We start from the raw sequence: 21,612 nt of genomic DNA, 5'->3' as shown, positions 1-21,612 counted from the left end.
CAAAGAACCTGCATATTATGAGGACAAATACTGATTTCAGATGCAGGTTATACACTTTCAACCTCTTCTTTACAAGATGGGCACTTGCAAAAACAATATTTCATGATGAAAAGAGATTAACCAACTTGCCTTGAAACACTGGAACAGAATTCAGTGGCAGAAAGACAGAACCCACTTCCCTGGCAGGAGGTAACAGCCTGAGCAATGAAGTATTTTTCTCCTACCTGCAATTCTTTTCTTCATTCACTACACACTTTTTTTTTTTAACTTCTTTAACAAATGAGTCAGAAATCCTATAGTTAACATCCTCTTTTACAACATGATTGATAGATCTTGGGAGCGTGTAGGAATCATGTTTCTGCTTCCCCCTCCAAGTCTGACACTTGCCATCTCTTTCACAATTCTACTTGTTCTAATTGTCTTTCTTCAGCATCCCCTTCTTACCATCCCAGTCCAGCCCTCACCTAACCAAATCCTACTGTCCCGCCCCTCATACCAGTTTTATGGCTCAGAAGTCATACTCAGACCTCTCCAGATGTCCTAGACTAGATTCCATTCTTTCTCCCAACTCCCAGGTTTCTCATTTGGCCAGTCCCCACTCTTCATCATTCCTTCCAGCTCTCCTCAGTAATGAAGAAATTAAAACAGAGTTTATAATCGAAAAAAATGGGCAGCCTTCATGGACAGTTCTCCCTGTCTTCAGAAAAGCAGGCAGAACATTTTCCTCAAAAACTGCAAACACCAATTCCTGTTCTTGCACATGTCGATATGCCAAAAATAATTCAAAGACTGAATAGCTGGTTACAACATGTCTGAAACATGAAGTGTGGAAAAGATCTAAAATCATATTAAACCATGCCTTATAGGAAGAGAAGAGTGGAGCAAAAAAAAAAGATAAAGCGTCCTTTTACCATCCTGGAAAAAAGCCAGAACTAACAGTAAGTGGCAAACCATTAGAGCCACAAAAAGTGGGTACTAAACCAGCAAACAAATGCAGAGCCATGATAAAGGAAGGATATTGTATAAGTTCACTAAAAACATGCCACTAAGAAAAAACAAGAAAAAGTAGTTAGTTATTTCTGACTGTACACCTCTTCATCTACAAAGTCAATGAAAGAGTCATCAGCTTCCCAGAAACTGAATTACTGTTACTTTAGATCCAATTTTGCAGGACTTTTGTGGAAAAAAAATTACTGGTCAGGTAGCAACTTGCATATTGTCTCTGAAGACAGTAAATACGGGATTAAAAAAATATATGTCACATCTCCAGAAAAAAAAGATATCCAAAATCTCAAAGGCGGTTACAAGTTTTCTGATTTATTTGCCTGGAAAATCGAATCATTTGATCCATCTGGCACAGAAGGACTTGGAGGAAAATACAGCCCTTTCTTGTGGTATTTGGCAGTCTCATGAAAGGCATTTGAGTTTCTCCACAGATTAGAATGGCTTAGAAACTACTGTCCAGACCACTTCCCGAGGGGAAGAATGTATTCAAGTGGTCAAATTGACCACTCAGTGGCTTTTGATTGCAGAAGGGGAAAGGAATTGTCTACTTTAGGTAGCATTATTTACTGGCCATAGAAAAGGCTAAGGCTCTATACCCTTAATGGACCACACTAGTCTAATTTAATCTTCAAAAAAAGTTCCAGGAAAAGAGGCGAAGAAGGTGATCTATATTATCATACAACTAAATCATACCTGAGCTAAAGGATTAAAAGTGTGATAAATACTGTAAGAAACCTAAGTATATTGCTTCTCACACTGGTGGGACAGTGAGGGAGGGTGGACAGGCCAGAATTTTTACTTCCCTAAACACTTAGTTTTGAAAACTTTTGGAACTTTAAACAGCATGCAACTGTCACAGTTATTTAGAGGCTAAGAAGATACTTCTCTATTCTCAGGAAATCTAAAAAAGCAAGTTCATCTTGCATGTAAAGCCTTACCAGAAAAAAGAAACACCTTGTTGCAGGTAGCTAAAAGGAATGTCAGACAGAAATATTCTGATAATATTAGAATTCGTCACCCCTGAAGATAAGACATCTCAAGTCAAGACAGTTTTCCTGACATACTATGACTGCTGGATGAAAAATTACACTGCTCTTAGCAGCTAAAATGTCAAGAGTAAAGAACTACAGTCCTGAGCCTGTGTGCAGTCAAGCACACACTGCTTTGGGCTGCAAGAGATAAGACTGCTTCAAGCAATGATATAAATTGAAATATATATTCCAGACAAGCATTTTCATGCTCCACGTAATCTGTAATAACATACAGTTGGGGTTCACCATTCACTTCACAGAGACAGGATTGCCTGCTATTCTGCTTCCGATAAAAACAAACTTTAAAGCTTCCTTTAAGCCTAGATAAATATATACATCTCATTCTTCCTGAAAGAAGAATTTTCAAGTCCAATTAAAAAAAAAAAATGAAAAACTGGCAGAATATCATCAAGAAATGCAGTTGTAGTCTCCTCCCTCTTCACCTTCTAAAGGGAGCTTTGGGAGCTGGATAAGGATGCACAGTAATTGTTGGTCAAATCAGATATGATTATGAAAACAGATGGATGCTTAAATATAACATTGATTTGTGCCTGAAACAGACCAAAGCGAGTTGGAACTACATCTAATTTATTTTTGCTGGCACTATGGTTTATGTAAAACTATTATGATTCAAGAATAACTTAGTCATTCACAAAGTATGCTTTCTATAACCATGTGTAAATATTTGTGCCAAAACTCAAATTTTTAAATTAATCCAAATATCTGCCTTTCAAGTGAAAAGCTTCCTAGATTTAACTGTTTTAACTCCCTGTATATGAAACATTTGGGCAGGAAAAAGATTTTGCAATAAGTCAACCAGATTAAGGCAGTATTTGATAATAAAAATATTTCAACAGACATAAACTAGTTCTGAAAAAATTAAGGAGTCTTAAGAGATTGAAACAAAAACTAATAAAAACTATTTTTGAATTCCCAGAATGCTCCAACTGAACATAACTGAGTTGTTCTGGAATTTAAATAAACACATTTGTTCAAGAAAAAAAATAACATAACAATGTATCTGCTTCTCTCCTGTAAGAAAGCATAGCCTCAACTGTATATATATTGCCAGAACTATCAACTACTGTTCAGCATGGGCTGACTATGCTTCACCACAAAAAAAAAAAAAATACACCAAAACCCACAACAAAAATCTGCCCTTTCAGATGTGCAGAACCTCCTCTCCAAACGCTGCCTGAAATCAGTAATGGCTAAAGTGTTGCCATACGTTTGACTCTAAAGCAAAGTTAAGACACTCGTCTTCACTTTTAAGGCTTTTGTTTTGGACAAAACCATATTCCAGGGGCTAACAGTGGTATTGATTGACCTCATGGAGGTGAATAGTTTTAACTAGTAAAGGCAAGTGAACACTTCTGTGATTTCCAGGACTTCTGCTCTTTGATAATACTCTAACTTTTTCAAGGTAAGAGATGAAGAAACTCTATCATATACTGCAAAATCATGGTTGCTAAACTGTCATAAAATACTATAAACTACCAATGTAAACTTAATTGTGCACACATACACATTGAACCCATCAGTATGTGAACAAATCTGGCCCAGTGTGCAGATATCCAACTGACTCTATACAAAGTCATATGTATCAGGATAAGGGGTTTTTTGTTTTGTTTTTTTCATCCTTCACTCAAAAGAGATGAGGATATAGCAAAAGTCCTAGGAGCCCCACAAGAAGGTGCAGTAAGGAAGGGGTTGGACTAGACATAATATGGAACAAATCCAATTTTCTAAAGTCAAGTTCAGTTGCAAAGAAACAGGGAGTACATGGGAACTAGATTCCATCTCTGCTACAGTTCCTAAATGCTAATATAATTTACTTGTAACATGCAAGGCACAGTTTTAGGAGGCAGAGCCTTTCAGAAAACTTTTTGCTCTCCCTGTGCATGAGAGACTACAAAGCTTCCTTCAGTCTCTCTTAAAATGATCTTCCATCTCCTCCAATTAATGGTTTACTCTAGATTCCTAACTATGCTACCACATTGCATTGCTTACACTTTTTTTTTAATTTATAGAACTTCATTCATACAATTTACAAGATTCTTTGGAAGCCAGACTGTATAACAAAGAAAAAAACCCCAAACGTGTTTTCCAAACCAACACAAGAAATGGTAGCTTTTCTAACTGTTTAAACAATGCTTGTCCTATATAAATATGGAATACGTTCCTAGCAGCAATTGTTTCATCTGTGGTTTCCACCTTCAGTCTGAAAGGTGGCAACAACAAACTTTTGTAAAGATCTTCTAATAGCTACCTATGTATGAAAACTCATTTGCCTTGAATGCTTAGTGACACAATGAATTAAAAGACACGAAGTGAGCAACTTCAAGAATGCAAATACTGACACACTGTGGACAGATGAAGTAAAACATGACCATACAACTGTGCTGGCAAGTACTTGTCCTACATGCACGATCCATGCTTTCTGTAAAGAGTTTTGGGGAGAATTCATGCCAGAAATGATTGGAATTATATAAGCACGACTGAAAACATACAATTATTTTTAATGCCAGTGTGTATTTTCGAATACAGATCTATTCAAGAACTAGGAATAAAACTATTCTCTTCAGTTCAATCAATTTCACTGACACAGTAGAGACCAGAACAAGTTTAAAAGTGAGGATTTATATTCAACGGAAGTTACGTGAATTCAAAATAATATTAGTGTAAATCAGATAATTAGATATGCATTACTAGCTGGAATTAATACATCGGAGGTGAAGGGGCTGGAGTCTAGCATGTCTGTGGTCTCAGTACTTACAGTAACAAAGGCCGTGTCCTTACATAGCCTGCAGTCCTACACTACTGAGTCAATAGAAGACCTTGCTGCCCTCGAAAAGGTAATGTCACACTTCCCTAGTCTTCAGATTGCATAACTCACCCTCTGAGCATTCAACAAATGCTTCCATTTGCCTATCTCACTCCAGCAGAAAAGACCCAGACTTTTTCTTCTTTCCCAGAGTAGTTCTGTCATTTTAGCAAATGAACTTAAGCTCACAAAGAAACCTAACAAGTGCTGGGGCTGATACAGGCAGTCAGAATGAGCTCTGGGCCAGGACCAAGGAGGAGAGACCACAGTGAAAACTTCTCCCTTTTTGGATGTAGCAAGTTTTTTAACTGGCTTATTACATCTCAGGGAAAGTACACACTGATTAAAAAAAAAAAAAAAAAGTATAAAAATCAGTCTGTCTTTTCATCATAAAGGAAAAAAAAATAGACCTTGGTTTTCAGATCTCAGGATGAGTTCTGCTGGGATGCTATATGGTAAAGTTATCTTTTTTTAATTTCCAGATGAAAATCTGGGTGTCACTAAATACAACCAAATATTCCCCAACTTTTCTGCTTGGTAGCTTACTTTCTTATTGAGCGGAGTCACTGGAAGGTCAGACTTCTCCCTTCTCTGTTCCCCCAAATCTTCAGCATTATGTAAGCAAGATTTCCAAACCAGTCTCCTCTAATTTAATGCTACGTTTCCAAATCATACTGGTTTTCATTTTTAAAAGTGTAGGTATGTTTTACAACTCTACAGCAAATATATGAATTCCACTCAAGAAAATCTATAAAGTGATGAATGAAAAAGCAACCACAGAAAAACCTGGTGAAACAATAAGATACAAAAAGACGCTTACAACTGAGCTCAGTCATATTATTTCTTCTATTTCCCTCATTGTAATCCATCTGGATTCCAATTTATGGAAAAAAAAAATGGTCAGTTTCTACTGCTGTAAATCTGACACCTTACACTATATCCCTATTAGCAGGCCAACACCGCATATCCTCCAAGTTAGTGTAAGAAAAAAACAAAGCTTACCTGGAACCCATTTAATCTCCATTCCTATATCCTTTTCTTCCTGTTTTTTCTCTTTTTCTTGGATGCTTTGCAACAGCTCTCTGTACTTGGCAATTTGCTCTTCATCATCTTTTTGGCTTTTCCTGGGTTTGTCATCTTCCATTTCATGAGCTGCATCACCATCTAGAAAGAGAGAGTAAAGCTATCACAGACAGCCTCAAGAAAGTGATCAACTGAAGTTAATATTTACAAAACACACCTAAGGCACATACATTGTTTCTAAAAAAAAACATTCTAAAACATTTTCATCTATTATTCCCCCAAAGAATAACCTGTTTTCAAATTCCCCTGCTTAGATGAAATAAAAATAGTATCTGAAAAGACAAAATAATTTTTTCCAGCAAAGTAAATCACTTATCGGACACAGCATCCCCTACTGCATTTTAAAATCATTAGTTTCAGAGCCCAATACAGCAGAGTAGTACCTAAATCTCAAAAAACAGTTGTGTAAAACACTTTGAAAATAAAGTCCTACATTTTAACAAATAAACCTTGCAAGACTCTGTAAAAGAGATAATTATTCAGTGCCTTAAAGTGCCTTGCTGAACTAACAAATGAAGCAAGGCATTTTTTTCTTATTTTTTAGAAAAACGCAATTACAATGTGACTTACAATATGCTTTTAAACAAATGTTTCAGAGAGAACAGGCTTTTAAAGCTTTAAAGATGCTACAGCGCCTTGAACTGTAGAAAACTAGGCTTGAGGCAGGCTCCTTTTTCTTCTTTCTGTGGTTTAGCAGTAAAGCTATGCTTCCTACAGTACTGAGTTGCACGGGCAGCAAAACTGGCGTCTAAAAAGACAGACTGCAGTTGCAAGTCAACACAGAGTGACCTCTGGTCTCTGGCTAAAACTTAGGTTGTTCTCTTCCACATCCCATCATCGCAATAAGCTAGTTGTTGTCTGTGAGCAGAAATCTTTACTGTTCAGGTAACTGCAGCTGCTTTTCCACTTTCCTCATCAGGAGCGGGGATCTCCTAAGAGGAAAGTGTCTGCTCCTGCAGCAAACAAAAGACATTCGGTTTTGAGGACTGCGAAGAAAAATAAGCCATTTTGTTGTTTCTTCTTCCTGGTATCACATAAAAATGAGAAGTAAAGCTATACTGGATGGGAACTGAAGAAATGCTTAAGCTAAGAAAGGCTTCTCTGAAAGTGGCTAAGTAAGGGGCTACTGATTTGTATTTATGACTGTCTTCACTGATTTTGCTAGGGGAAATTAAAGTGGCATTGCTTATTGTGATACTTTCTAATTTAGACAAAACATGCATTTCTTTTGTCAAATGTTCAACATCGCCTTCAAAAAACCCTTAAGAGCCTTTTCCTTCTGTACGCAAATAAAGAACACTTGACAACAGCTGCAAGAAAGGAAAATGAGCTGAATATGTTCTCAAAGTTTGTTCAGAGTTCAAATAACCTTGTCACTAGCTTTCAAGTATCATGCTGTATTGCACAACATGAGGAACCACTTTCTGATGATGGATATTAAGGCAGTAATGCTTTCTGCCAATAGCTTGTTCAAAGACTTTTTGAACAAAACACACAAACAAAACAAAAAGTTCTGGTGCATTAACATCTGCACTGCAAGACAAACACAATTAAGAGAAAAACGCTTAACCTGTGAAGGAAGAAAATGCAAAAGCAGATGAAGTTTAGAGCATAAAATACAAGTATATTCTTTGTTTTTTCAAAAGGAAAGTGGTAACAGAAGTGCTAAAAGAACTATGAAGAAAAAAGCTAAAATTCCAAGACAGGTCAGAAACATTCCAACACAACAGTTTGCAGGGTTTGTTTGTTTTTAAATGCTGTAATTCATCAAAAATATAAACAAATGCAGAGGCTTAATATATTAAATTGATGATTGGCAGCTGTGCTAGTTGAGATCACATTCTTGTAATCACAGTGTTTTGAAGAGATAGTATTCTTTGTTTAAGAAGATTATCTGGTAATGGCTGAGTAGATGATTCCTTTTTCTGATGGTGGTTTTTTATGTTGGGTTTTTTCGTTTGTTTTTTTGGTTGGTTTTTTTTCACTCAGCCTTAGAGACTAAAGAAGGTAGAAAAAATATAGCAGGCATAACATTTGACAAGTCGTCTCCTGCAAAGCTGAGTTTCTTTTAAAGATGGAAAGACAAAATTCCCCCTCGTGATGTAATGGCAATGTAATACCATAAAATTCTACCACTGAACTGGATGCTGACGGCTATACCATAAAAATACACAAAATGTCTCAATTTTATCCAGCGTAGTTACTGAAATTCAAATAGACACAAAAAAAAACACCCTACAATGCATGTAGACCTGCAGAGTGAAAACTAACAAGCTCTACACTCCGGCATTCAAAAAGCAGGTAGAGGTTATTGCACAGTACTACAGCACGATATTAAAGATTAAATGCATTGACCTCACTCTTGAGCCAGAAAATAGTGACAAACAAAGAAAAACTTTGACTTTTAACCCCGCTTTCCCTCATTTTCAGCACACTCTGAACAAGGAAATCCCATTAGTTCATCTAAATGATAATGAAAAAGGAAAAATTTAGAATTCAAAGTAATCAAAATAAGCTTATTCAAAGCATATCACAGTAGACATCTTGTGAAATAGTCTTCAGGGAGAAGACATAACATAGGTGAACAGGAAGAACAGAATGTGGACAGGTAATAAATTAATAGTAAGCATTACAGTCTGGCTTTTTTAGGTTTTGTATTTTTTTCAGGTCAGGGTATTCTAACCACTTGAGTGCTGTGCAGTGGGCGCAGCTTTTAACTCACTTTGGAAACCAGGTGATTGTGGCTGCTGCAGCCTTTAAGCACCTGCCTGCACGTGAGAGGTGACTGGGCATTCCTAGAACCATGCTTCTAAACCAGTCACATGTAAGCCAAGATGAACAAGCTCGCGATCAGAGTTGGCTCCTCTCTACTCATTTCTGAGTAGGGACATGCTGGCCTGCAAAAGCACACCCAGAAGTGTTCTTCGGTTCAAAGCTACCGGACACCTCCAACAGCTTGTATGAACTTTTCAGAAGAAAAGCTAAGATAACCCTTTTTCTTGGCCTTCCAAGCACTTTAAAAAAAAAAATAAATTAAAAAACAAACACAACAACAACAACAAAAAACCTCCTGGAAACATGCTTTGGAAAAGTATCCAACACCTGGATCAGTTACATCAAGCTTCTGATGCTTCATAAAAGAAAAAAACTAGGTCGTAGTATATCTAGTCTGTCCCATTAAATTCAACCCAGGCTTGGCTAAATCACGAACTGCTAACTCCTCTTGCTAGCTTGTCTCCTTAGGAAATACTTTATCAATATGCCAAAACTAACCCAACAGAAATATTCTAAAAAGTCAGATCCTTATTAATTTTGAAGAAGCAGTAAGGTCTGAGAGCATCCAAAGCAGCTAGACAGGAATAAGGGACAAAAGCTAACCCAAATAACATTCTATTCAATGGATTTTATAAACACCCACTGGATTCGGGGACAATATTAAATAATTGAATGTTTTACATCTGTCACCTTCCACTTCTTAGCCTTCCATAATAGTTCTAGCAAATAATAAACACATACGAATACCACTTATTCTTAAGACAGCAAAGACTGTACTGTCATGTGATAAAATGTTAAAGATACATTTAAATTTATATATGTAGTCAGAGTTATTGCGTCAAATAGACTTCAAAACTGTAAAAATATTCAATAAATAGTCTGATTTTATTTAACATTAATCACTAAAAATAAGATTATCAGCATTATTTAGAAAAAGTAAACCTCCACCCTCCTCCTCCTTCCCAACTACATTTTTTTTCTCTGCACTTGTGTACCCCCGGCATCGGTGCAGCAGCACAAAACAAAATATCTACTGGCTTTGTAGAGTCCTGTATTGGAAGCCCAATACCACAAGAGACTGTGCTTCCTGCTCTAGAGTTCCCTACAAGCCTGTCAGTCTTCAAGAAGCATTTGGACAACTCTTAGATACATGGTTTAACTTTTATGTTGCCCTGTGTGGAGTCAGGACTTGGACTGACTGATCCTAGGGGGTCCCTTACAACTCACGATATTCTATGATTATACCATCAGGAACAGATAATCAAAAATACACTGATAAAAGTATTTTGTCAGATAGTCTATTCAGGTATTATGTGTGTCTGTGCAAAGATCTTGCAAAGATAAAAAAAAACAACAACAAAAACTTAGGCATAAAACCCATAATGCTTAATTCGAAGCATATACTAAGTCACTGGTGCTCACAGTCAACATAGCAATTATGGGCTGGATTTGATGCACATCCCAAATGCTTCCTAACTGGAACAAATGCATCCAAGTAAACAGAAAGTTCAGGAGCAATGTAAAGGAGATACTTTGTGCTACGAACCACAACATACCAGGTTGCTGAAATACTTGACATTACAAAACTTTTGTATAATAATAATATTAACATTCATGACACACATTTTAAGTTGAAAAATTCCATAAAAAACAGATTAGAACGGGTCAACAAAAACCTGTTTATAAATAAAACATCTTAATAAGTTAAAGACATATTAATAAAATTCCAGAACATTTTTTTCTTTCTTATCACATTCCTACATTTCCATTCAAGCAGCTGACATTGATTTTTCCCATTTGTGCATTGTGCCACATAATTCTGCTGGATGGAATCCTGTCGGATGGGATCCTGTTTTGTATCATATAACTGAACGGGTAAAAGGTCAGGAACACGTTAAAGACATGGCAACATAATTTGTCTACCAATAACTTTCTTTTCAAAACATCATTACAATCTAGACATTTACAGGTTTAAAATTTATTAGTGTGATAAGATTACTTAAGGTCAATTTCTTTTCATTCCCAGCAATGGAAGTTTACTCTTTAAAATTTCTGAAGGGTTGCTCACTTACACATGTTCGCTTTCAGCACCACGCTATTACAGATGCTATTCTTTAACATAGCAGTAGTCTTGTACATAATAATAAGATGGAAATGCTTTCCTCTGCATCTACTGCTCCCATTTTGATACTTTACTAAGCATTACTAGAGAAACTAAAGCTCACGGAGGTGCAGTTTATAAGTGCCTTTTTATGTAAGATGAGAAACAAATGGACATTAAACCTACCAACAGATTGTCAAGCTGAGTTTGCTGCCAGAAGATTTCCCAACACTAACCAGAAAAATCTGTCATGTTCCTTTGCACGCTCCAAACTCATCTCTGATTGCAACAACCTGCTTTAATGCAGTATAAATCAATTTTAACATCTGTTTGAAAGACCTGATTAAGGCTTGATGACATTTTATTTGCCTTGCAATTTAGGCTATAGATATTATTAATTAAGAGCAGACCGAATTTTAGAGTGAAAACAAGCAAGGTAATTCAGGAATGTACATGTTAGTCTACCATACACAGAAGATTTACGTAGCTTATGAAGTTAGATGATATACGTATTCTTATATATCTTTATATTCTTAATAAGTTATTTCAAATGCTTTTTGATTCACATATGTTACTACTACACTCTAAAGTTCCCTTAAATAAGTTCTGCTGATTATCTTTCCCCTCACTAAGTAAGACTTATTGCTTAGGAGTACCAGAAGGCCCATAGCACAGCTTTTCTCCACTACCTTTCACTCCCCTGGCTACTCAAGAGTGAAGAAGCTCTGTGCAATCTACATCTCCCTCAGGACCTTCGAAGGTCTGGAGGGCATTCAACATCCTGTCTAGGCCACCTCAACAAGCACAGTCTTAGGACAGCTTGTTCCGTATCTCCTTGCCCTGCAGAGACTTTAATATATGTAGAGAGGGCCACAAAGAGGACAAAACACTACGTTAACCTACAAATACATTTCTGCAGTGAGCACTGTACCTAATTCATTTAGTCACTGACCACTTCACATTTCAAACTAGGACTTTTCCTCTGGAAAGGAAGCACCTCCAGTTCTACTGAAAATAATTTTATCTCAGAAATGAAGAGATTAAAGTAGGTATTGCTGAACTTGACAAAGAAATGTTAAGGTACCCTGAAAAAAAAGAAAGAGGAAAAAAAGGGGGGGGGGGGGGGAGAAAACTATTTTCTACTCAGAAATACAAGTTCTTGTTCAGAAAGCAGCTATTCAGGGGCTCAATCATTAGGATAACTCCTAATAACCTACCTTTTAGTAATTTTTGATCAGTGCTACTCAGACTTCACAGAAAGGCAGAAGAACTCCATTCAATACTGAGTGAAGATAATAACTACTACATTCTCTATATAAATCATTCAAATGTATGATGAAAAGCAACTTTTCTTTAACAGAATTATCATATCAGCAATAAAGAAGATATGCTGTAATTTACATCACCTATGATCTTGCTAGAAATCACTCAAATTATAACCATTGTACTTGGCTTAATCAAACATTAATTACACCAGGTAAAGGGATTTTGCAGTACAGAAATTAAAACCAGAAATCTGTTTTAAAGCTAAGGTGATAATACTTAAGTCAAACTCTCACTAACGAATCTTCTAAGGAAGTTACTTAGAAGCTAACATACTTTGTCTTCAAAAATAATGTAGTAATTTTGGGGTCATACTCACATTATTTATCTGGAGAATCAGGATCAGCTTTGCATATTGAATCTCAATTATGGCACTAGAGATACCAATTTAAAAACTTGTACATGTGTTTTCTTATCATGTACAAAGAACACTGGAAAGTGTATTTAACTCAAACAAACAAAAAGAAATAAAGAAAAAAAGGAATGTCAAGTTCCAGTAAATTTAAATAACTCCACAGCTTCCATGTTAACATGCCTAACTTAAAGAATTATATAGCTTTTCAAAAAAAATGTAGCATCTGTCAATCTGTCAATGTTCTGTCATCAATCAATTTCTTTCTTAATTGAAAAGAGCAAACAAAAAAAATCCAATGTGCTCACCACCAATTTCCCTTCGCCTTTAGGTCACACACACACACACAGTAAGTACATGCCACTTTTGGAGATGTTTAGCTCTGGAGGAAACTTAGGTTATTTTCATAGTAGAACCTGACCACAGCTTTTATACAACGAGCATAATATTGTCCCTGTAAAAGATGACATTCAAAGCGTTTTCTAAAGATACAGAATTCACACATTTAAATAACTTGTGTTCAAAACACTCCAGCTAATGACTTTGTGGACAACACTTATTAATTTAAGTACCTGGCTGCTGTTCTTCCTCTTCTTCACTAGACGAAGCCAAATAAGCTTGAAAATCCATGTCAAGAAGTTCCTCTTTGTTAAAAGTTCTGCTAAGTGATGTTACTCGTTCATGATCTGTCTCGTCCCATGTGATAGCTACCTTAAAAATAAGAATGCCACTTTTAGAAGCTGTAACACTAAATTTAAACATGGTAACTTTGTCTTTTTAGGGAAGATTATTTGATACCTTCCATTTAAGAAGCAATGCAAACATTTACTAAAGTTCCCTATAACAATTAGCTATAATAACCATTTACTACAATCAATTTAATTACAACTTTTTGGAATTTGTTCTTCAATGAGTTTCAAAGAGTTTTAACTACATGAAAGAATGAAGAGCGCCTTGATGCGCTGAAGGGTTCTGTAACAGTAGGTCACACAACATGAAATCTCTGTAAGCCTAATTTCCTCTGTGGCAGCTGATACTGGTGTTGAAGCAGCCACCAGCTCCTCTCCTTTACTCTTCCAGCAGCAACTCATTCCTGGAATCATGCACGGAGCGCAATGGGGACAATGAAAGCGTTTGCGCAACTGTACCCTCAACCGGAAGATAAAAAAGATCTGACTGAAAAATGATCCAAAAGAAATTATTTATTTCTCAACTAATCCCTTCTCCAGTCTGGTTCACTTCATGGCCAGATGAAAGTTTTGGCTGTCACATAAGACAGAGTAGGAATGAATAGCTACAAGGAGGGGAAACAACTGTTTAAGCCCAGCATTACCACCAAAAAGGCTCTTGTTGAGGCTACACACACATACCCATTTTAGGCAAAATAGAAGATTTAACTGTGAATAACAAAGTAATTCCATGTGGTAATAGAGGTACAATGAGGTCAAAATGTAGTATTTAATTTATAATGAAGAAGCTGAATGTCTTTTAAAATACAAAACTCGAGCCTATTTATGAGGTTGTAACTTGTGGCTTCATAATGTGCTTACAGCTTTTAAGATGTTTGATGTCTTTACTTTGAAATGGTGAAGATAATCAGGGATCTTTTCCCCACTACTTTCATAATTTAGAAGCTGACAATAAAACTAAACAAATTCAAAAAACATTACAAAAACATTGTAAAGATACCTTTGATGTTCCCATAGCAGCAGATGTGAAGTACTTTGGCTTATATACAGCCACATTCACTTCTGAGGCTTCATCTTTTGGCTTATCATCAAATGTAATGTTATCTGGAATAAATCTTAAAGGCAAATAAAACATGTTATTATTCAAATACACTGGGAAATCATAGTATAAACACTCTACGCTTTTCACGAGGATGGTACATCAGCACAAAATAAATTTGCTAAAAGTTGGTAAGCCTGAAAAGGAAACAAAAGAAATGAACAAGTACTCCACATGCGAAATATTAACCGTGTGGCTTCTGCACAGCTATTCCACAGGTTTTCGATGCATAACACCACCATATTAGGGAAGTAAACTAAATAAATTTCAGTCTGGTATTGGCAGGGTCAGAGGTGTTTTTCTGGGTGTTCTGTTTAAGAATCATCTTTCTAGAAAGATTAATATTAAAAATTCAGAAGAAAGAGTAAATAAAATAAAATTTGAAAACAGAGAGATAAAAAAAATTCATAACATTTGAGGAAAGCCTGGTACATCTTTAACCTTACAATTAGTAGGGCAAAAAATGCTTGAAAGACCATAGTCATGTTTAGTAACAGAGTAAGAGAGATTAAAAACCCCTTTGTGCACTACATGATAAACATCTTGCGCTTTTCTTTTTAAAATCAGTGCAAATGTAATATGATAAATACTATTCAACATTAAAATATTAGAAAGTAGATGATTAAGAAGAGCATTGAAGAATTTTCAACAGCTGTGTCTGTTGTAAAACATTATCTTTCTATGTTTAAAAGAATGAAAAGTTACATGTTCATTTGGCAGAGATCATATTTGCCAGAATGGTTCAAAGCAAATGAATTAAGCTCCTCTAGAAAATGATTCAAAGCAAAAAATTTACTTTTCACTGACTTCCAAGAGTGCCTATAACCAGGCCCCAGCAGACAAAGCTTCTGTCACAACTTACCATGATTTAGTAACTTCTCTTCTGCTCAGACTAGGCTTTTTTGTAACAGAAGGAAATACTAACAATAAAACACAACTATAATTTAAAATTCTTTCTTTCCCAAACGTGACTTTTGAAATATTCGAGCTTCCAGTTCATTCATAGGGGCTAGCATATAAATCTATTGCAGCTTCATTACAACAGCAGCAATATTCTGCCCTGTGGTAAACAATCCTGAAAAAGAGCCACTTATGGACCCCTGGGGGTGGCAGGGGAAGGGAAGAGCAGCAGTATGTTGTTTTGTTTTCTAAATCCTACCACTTTACTTAATTGTACCAAAAGGTTGAAGGTGCAACCAGCACATTTTACCTGATTTCTCTGTGAATAATCTCTCTACACAGAGATCCTCTCAAACTTTTCATAGTCCAGTAAAAATACTCAAAAAGAAGAAAAAAAGAATCAAAGGGAAACCTAAAAACTCACTGGATGCCTAATTTCTTTACATATCTCATTTTGGCTACAGAATAAAGACAATATAGATTACTCACAATTATTTTAAGTTAGCTTTAATTCTCTCTCCCATCCCAACATGTAATACAGTCACCACTGGAGTTACCTCAGGTCTATAAAAGAACAGCTGCTTTCAAATTCCAGTCCATCACATTCTTCATAAATTTTATTGGCTGTTTCAGGAGAATCACATTCTACAACTGCATAGAAGTATTTCAGTCGCTTAAATTGATACTCTCTCAGTTTTTCCCTATAAAGCCTGCAAAATTGGAAAACACCACAATCAAGTGAGCTGGCTTTAACAACTTGTCATTTGCAAAATATTTAATTCAACACATTAAAAATACGCACCATTCAAACACTCTCCTAATATTATAAGATTAGATGTTAAACAGCATGAATTTCCACCATATCTATTCAGTTTTACTCAAGTAAAAAGACTAATTCACAGTTTTATTTAGTGTACACTTTCTGTATCTGGCTCTGCTTCCCACAGGCATTGTAAAGTTACAGTCCCTGTGCAGGGCACAGAGCACCACCTCTGTGCAGGCCACAGAAAGTAGCATTGAATAGTTCCTGTCAAGTTGCTTGCAACCATCCTGGCTCTTAATAAGGCTGATGAAAAGGATGTTCATAAATAAGTAAGCTTACATGTTAAGAACATAAGAGAAACTGGGAGACTGTAAGAACAGATCCTCATGCCAGAGAAAGGCAAGTGTAGGAGTGATGAGTGAGAAAGCGCTATGGGTGAGGAAAGGAGCTGGGATATTAACTTGGGTAGCACAGGTGGTGGTGCTGTCACAGAAGATAACAGCAAGAAAAAAAGAAAAGCAGAAAAGAGATTGAAAAGCAGACAAACTGGTGGAAGTATGCAGGAGAGAGATTGCAGGGTTGAGGTCCTGTCCCGTGAATTCAAAGGGTACGCACACAGGTACCACTGGGGTATCTCTGGGATATCTGGATTTCTGATTGTTGTATTCCAGAATTTCTAGAGCGCACTGAACAGTAAATCCAATGCTTCAGGATGCACCTTGATGGACACAGTGAAGCTGACTTCAGCAGGTGCTGTGAGTTCATTATACAATTCCCTGATGCACTAGAGACTTTCTTGAAAGGGATCTGCACTTATTTTAGAAGCATCCAGATTTTCCAAATATAGGGCAGTCCAGTGGGATGTATTACACAAAAGAGGCCCCTGTCAGGCTGCCAAACATCTGGAAATTCTGGAAAAATATAAAAGTAAAACCTCTCATGTTCCATACAGACAAGACTTTCAAGCGTAACAAAACAAAAAAAAAAAGAAAAAACCATGCCTGAAGAAGCTTCGACAATGATAGGCCTGATGGGCACAGCCCAGTAAGCCAGGGCTGCTGCTGGTGGCATTCAAGAAATCTCAATCTGGGAATTCTTGGCCTAAGTTAAGGCCCTCCTGTTGGTTACGCACATAAAATTTTGACAGTAAGAATCAAAGGGAGTCTACTGCATGAATGGCAATTCACAGAGGAGAAATGCTATGTTAAGCTCTCTGCACATTTATTCCATTTATTATTCCAAAGAGCTGGACAATAAAAATTTTGAACTCCGTTATCAACAACCAAATTTTCTCAAGTTTCATCAGAATGCATTTATTCAATGCACTGACAATGAACCAGAGTGAGCTGTAAAATATCCCTTGAAAGAAAAAAAAAATTAAGGCGCCCAGAGGAGACTTCCATATATGAAGTTTTGGAAACAGGAGTTGATCGAGATTTTCACTGAGAATTAGACATGTTATATCTCTCATCTGAAGATAAAGTTAATACCCGTCATTCTCTGTGGTATTCTCTGGAAGATCAAATAGTTCTACAGGCCCTTTTTGTTCTTCCTCTTTCAATCGCTCTTTTCCAAATTCCGAAGGATAAATCTACAAATACAGCAACACAAAAGTAAATTTTTAACAGCAGTGGTATAATGGACACCAAGAAGAAGTATCTTACCAAGCCTTTTAGGCTTTATCTTTTTTCTCTAATATCAGCACAGGGATCAATTCCATAAATTTTAATTCCCTCTTAACTTTAATTTACAGAATATACAGTAAAATAAACAAATGGCCTATATTTTGAGAGCAATGAAGAACAAAAGGAACCCTAACTTCATTCACTTCACTGTGGCCCTTTTCAGAAGGGGTATTTGACTAACGTTTCTCAGAAAACTGGAGGCAGACACTAAAAATGAAAAAATATAACTTAGCTGATTAGAATTTAACCCGTTTATTAATAAACTCAAAAGTGGGGAAAAACAGGAAGTGTTGTGCCATGATAAAAGGGGTTGGAAAGCATTTAGAAATAGCCAGGTTTAAGGGTGAGTTATCTACCACAAAGACCACTGGAAATGAAACTAGCCTAAGTAATGTAGTCTCTCCCTGCTAGCACTTAGATACAACCTCATAAAAATGAGAAGTTAACAGCTCTGGGATCTAACTCCACCACACATGCCCATTGCTGAAAAGCAGCACATGTTTATTTCTAACACAGTAAGTTAAATTCGACCACAATTTCTTATTTATCATGTTAATACCTACTTTGCTTCTTGTAAAGAAATATCTTACTTTCTTCTTATTTTGTAGTTTGGTGGGGTTTTTTTGGTTTTGTTTGTTGGTTTTGGTTGTTGTTGGCTGTGCTGTTTTTTGTTTGGTTGGGTTTTTTGGGGGGTGGGGTTTTTTGTTGTTGTTGTTTGGGGGGGGGTTTTTTTTTTTCCCAAGATGGGAAAGATTTGGGGGGTTGTTGTGGTTTTTTGTTTGGTTGGTTGGTTTTGTTTTTTTACAGTAAAAGTCCTACTCCTTTTAGAAATCAGATCTTACCTTAACAGAAAATACCGTTCCTCCTTTGGGTGTGAAAGAATTAAATAGAGCCAGCAAATCCTTAGCCTTCAACCTATCCCAATCCATATTACACACTGCTAATCTACTTGTAATCTGAAGAGAGAAGGAAAAAAAAAGGACATGAAGTTCATAGGTTTAATTCCTGACTGCTATGGGGAATACACAACTCTCTAGCAACTATCCTTGATAAAAATCAAAGTCATTAAGAAACTCTAACAAAAAAATAAAATAAGTATTTTCCTCAAGACTTAAACTAGCAAAGATCAGAAGCAGCAATCACCAGAGCAGATTAAATGGACATAACAGTGAAGTATCACAGAATGGACTGCACCAATTACAGATTTAGGACTGCAGTTACAACATCAGAATTTAGGATTTTGTTATCATCATATGGATAAGTTACATTAGCAGCTAGTATCACAGAATTGGAACAGCACTAGACTGCTGTGATTTCTTATACACCAATTGTGCTCAGTTTTAAAGTCCTACTTCACTGTCTAATGACTTCTTAATTTCTTAAAGCGCAAAGTAAAAAATTAAATTTTAAAAAGTGAAAAAAAAAACAGTAGTGAACAAAAGCAGTAATGTTTAAATTCTAGAATTTATGAAAAGCTCAATTCTGTGGGTTCTTTCACTTACAGACAGCTTATCCGTCTACAGGTAAGCCTCTGCTTAGGAAGCCTTCCTTAGAAAGGAAGGGAGACACCAGTGAAAACTGCAAGTCTCTCATTCTCAGCCAATTTCATCACTTGCATTCTGTAATTAAAGGGTAAAAAACCTTTACAAAAAATACTTTCACAAACTGTTTCATAGATGAAGGTCTAAAGTGAACTCATAACAATGTACATTTCCGAGTTTGTCATGTAGCAACTTTTCACATGCAGAAGTATCATTACCTCATCTCCACGAGGGGCATCTTTATCTAGCTCACGCCATGAATGCTCTATCTCTGGCTCCTTTGGAAACAGGTCATTTAAATCCTCATCATCCTCTGAGCTTGTTTCAATGTTCCCAATGCCTCTAGCTAGATCAGGCCCACTGTCGCTTTCTTCATCATCTTCTGAATCATTGTCTTCTTCGCCTGTTTCCCCACCTTCTTCTGGCTCCTCTTCCTCGCCTGTCTCATTATCTTCTGGCCCCTCTGCCGATTCTGCATACTCAGAATCATCACTTGCAGAAATTTCTTCCTCTAACTGGCTTTTATTGATGTCACGTTGATTATGGGTGTCTGTGCATACAGTCACTGAAACATAAACATTAGGTATCTGGTTTTATGCTGTAATTACATACGATCCTTTACAAAGAGGAGAAAAAAAAAACTCATGTTCTCTTCACACAGATTTACAGCACCCCTGAAATGTATAATGATGCAGAAATATATTACATCAGGGAACTGCAAACAACACAAATCACCAGTACTGGCTCTTCAGCTTGTCTAATCTATCGCTCTTTAGGCCCACAATTGTATTATCAATCTCAAACTCTGATAAAATGTTATTCTGTTATTCTATTTATATGTATACCATCAACAGGTAGAAATTAGATTTCAATAATGTAAGCTATATGCATACACGAGCAATATAAAGAAAGAAAGAACAGGTGACTTGAAGAAAAACTAATGCTCTCATATTACTGGCTTGGTGCTTCCATCATTATACTTTCAGTCAACAACCGTTGATATGTAGAAGCATTCATGGCACTAGACCTTACCTTTGCTGTTCAGTTTGATAAATATAGTAGCGTATACACTAATGTAACCTTCACTTTTCTAACTAAACAACTTCAGCTCCAGCAATTAAAAGGACAGGGATGTTCACAATCTTACTGAAGAATCAGCACAGACCAACTCCAATTCTTCAGCAACACCAAATCTGAGTCAGTCAGCTATTTTATAACTGATCTTGCAAAAGAAAGCTTTTCCATGGATAAAACAAAAGCAGCAACATCCAAACAAACACATCCGAATTCTAGTTGTTATTTGAACAGCTAACCTGATTCTTTTATTTTTCCTCCTTGGGAAACATCCCTTCTGGGAGTTTTAACTGATTTAGTACCACTTGATTGTGAAGCCTTTTGCTTGTTTTGAATTGAAATTGATCTTCCTCCTGATGCATCTCCTCTCTTGTTTTTCCCTTTGTTTAAAAGTCCCTTGTTTCCCCGAGAGTCATCAACTTCCGTTGCAGTTTTCTTAGAGTCTTCTTTCAAGTTGAAATTCGATGTAATTTTTTGTCCTTCATTTTTAAGGTCATCTAGTTTTGTCATTGCTTCACAGGTTTGGTCCACCTCGTGTTTGTTTATTTTGCTCTTCTCCCTAGAGAGACTGTCAGCAAGTAGTTTCACAGAATCTGCTTCTCCTTTAGGTTTAGCTTTTTTTTTCTTTTTTTTCTTTTTGGTATGTTCTTTATTATCATCTTCTGAAAGATCAGAGTCAGATTCTGACAGCGCATAAAATTTCCTGAGGTCCTCTGTAGAAGTATAGTTAACAGGGCGACCTCTTTTATCCACAGTGTATTTCAGCTTAAACTTCTTGTCATGAAACATAGCTCGGAATCGCTTGTCAATCTTGATTTTACGTTTTTTTTCTGGCATCTCCCAAAATCTGGGATCCCTAGTAACACAGCTAAACCGTCCATCGCTCAATATTTCCTCTTGGGATGACATTTTTGGTGCTGTTGAAGACTTGGACATCTACAACATGGAAAAAAACCCAAACAAAACACTTCTGATTTAAAAAAAAGATTGACATAGACCTAAATAAATAACTGGAAATAAAAAAATAATTAAGCAAGGTTAGATTTCTAACTTTTATCGAAAAAGTTCTTGTCAAAACCACATAAGACAATTTAAATGAGCCACAAATAATGCTGTGACTACACAGTCTTGGCCACAAATCTTTGCTTCCTCAGATAACAGACATGCAACTGAAAACACCATACTGGCTGCAGATACAGCTGTAAGGGATTCCCAGTCAATCCCGAACAGGACCTCAAGCAGATTCCTTGGAAGCCAGCCCTCACTTTTACTCCCTACAGAACTACAGTATTTCCCCTTTGAAGCACCACTTAGGAACGGAGCCAGCAAAAGCGCCACCGTTCTGGCGAGCTCAGGCCAGTGCCACC

At 36.5% G+C, this 21,612-nt stretch overlaps 1 protein-coding gene across 1 annotated transcript in view; it reads right to left on the bottom strand.

Moving 5' to 3' along the window:
• Positions 1-21,181, bottom strand: part of ESF1 (ESF1, nucleolar pre-rRNA processing protein, homolog (S. cerevisiae)) — a 32,256-nt gene extending 11,075 nt beyond the window's left edge. The window contains exons 1-8 of the mRNA XM_010086457.1: positions 20,485-21,181; positions 19,390-19,736; positions 18,473-18,586; positions 17,436-17,536; positions 15,740-15,892; positions 14,184-14,298; positions 13,067-13,205; positions 5,863-6,024 (exon numbers count right to left, since the gene is read on the bottom strand). Coding sequence (XP_010084759.1) covers positions 5,863-6,024; positions 13,067-13,205; positions 14,184-14,298; positions 15,740-15,892; positions 17,436-17,536; positions 18,473-18,586; positions 19,390-19,736; positions 20,485-21,181 — 1,828 coding nt within the window. The remainder of the gene's footprint in view (positions 1-5,862; positions 6,025-13,066; positions 13,206-14,183; positions 14,299-15,739; positions 15,893-17,435; positions 17,537-18,472; positions 18,587-19,389; positions 19,737-20,484) is intronic.
• Positions 21,182-21,612: the final 431 nt, after the last annotated feature.

The sequence above is a fragment of the Pterocles gutturalis genome, unplaced genomic scaffold (genome assembly GCF_000699245.1).
Source record: "Pterocles gutturalis isolate BGI_N339 unplaced genomic scaffold, ASM69924v1 scaffold9451, whole genome shotgun sequence".
NCBI lineage: Eukaryota > Metazoa > Chordata > Aves > Pterocliformes > Pteroclidae > Pterocles > Pterocles gutturalis.
Note: the sequence above shows the minus strand (reverse complement) of the source record. Positions and strands in the feature narration are given on the sequence as shown.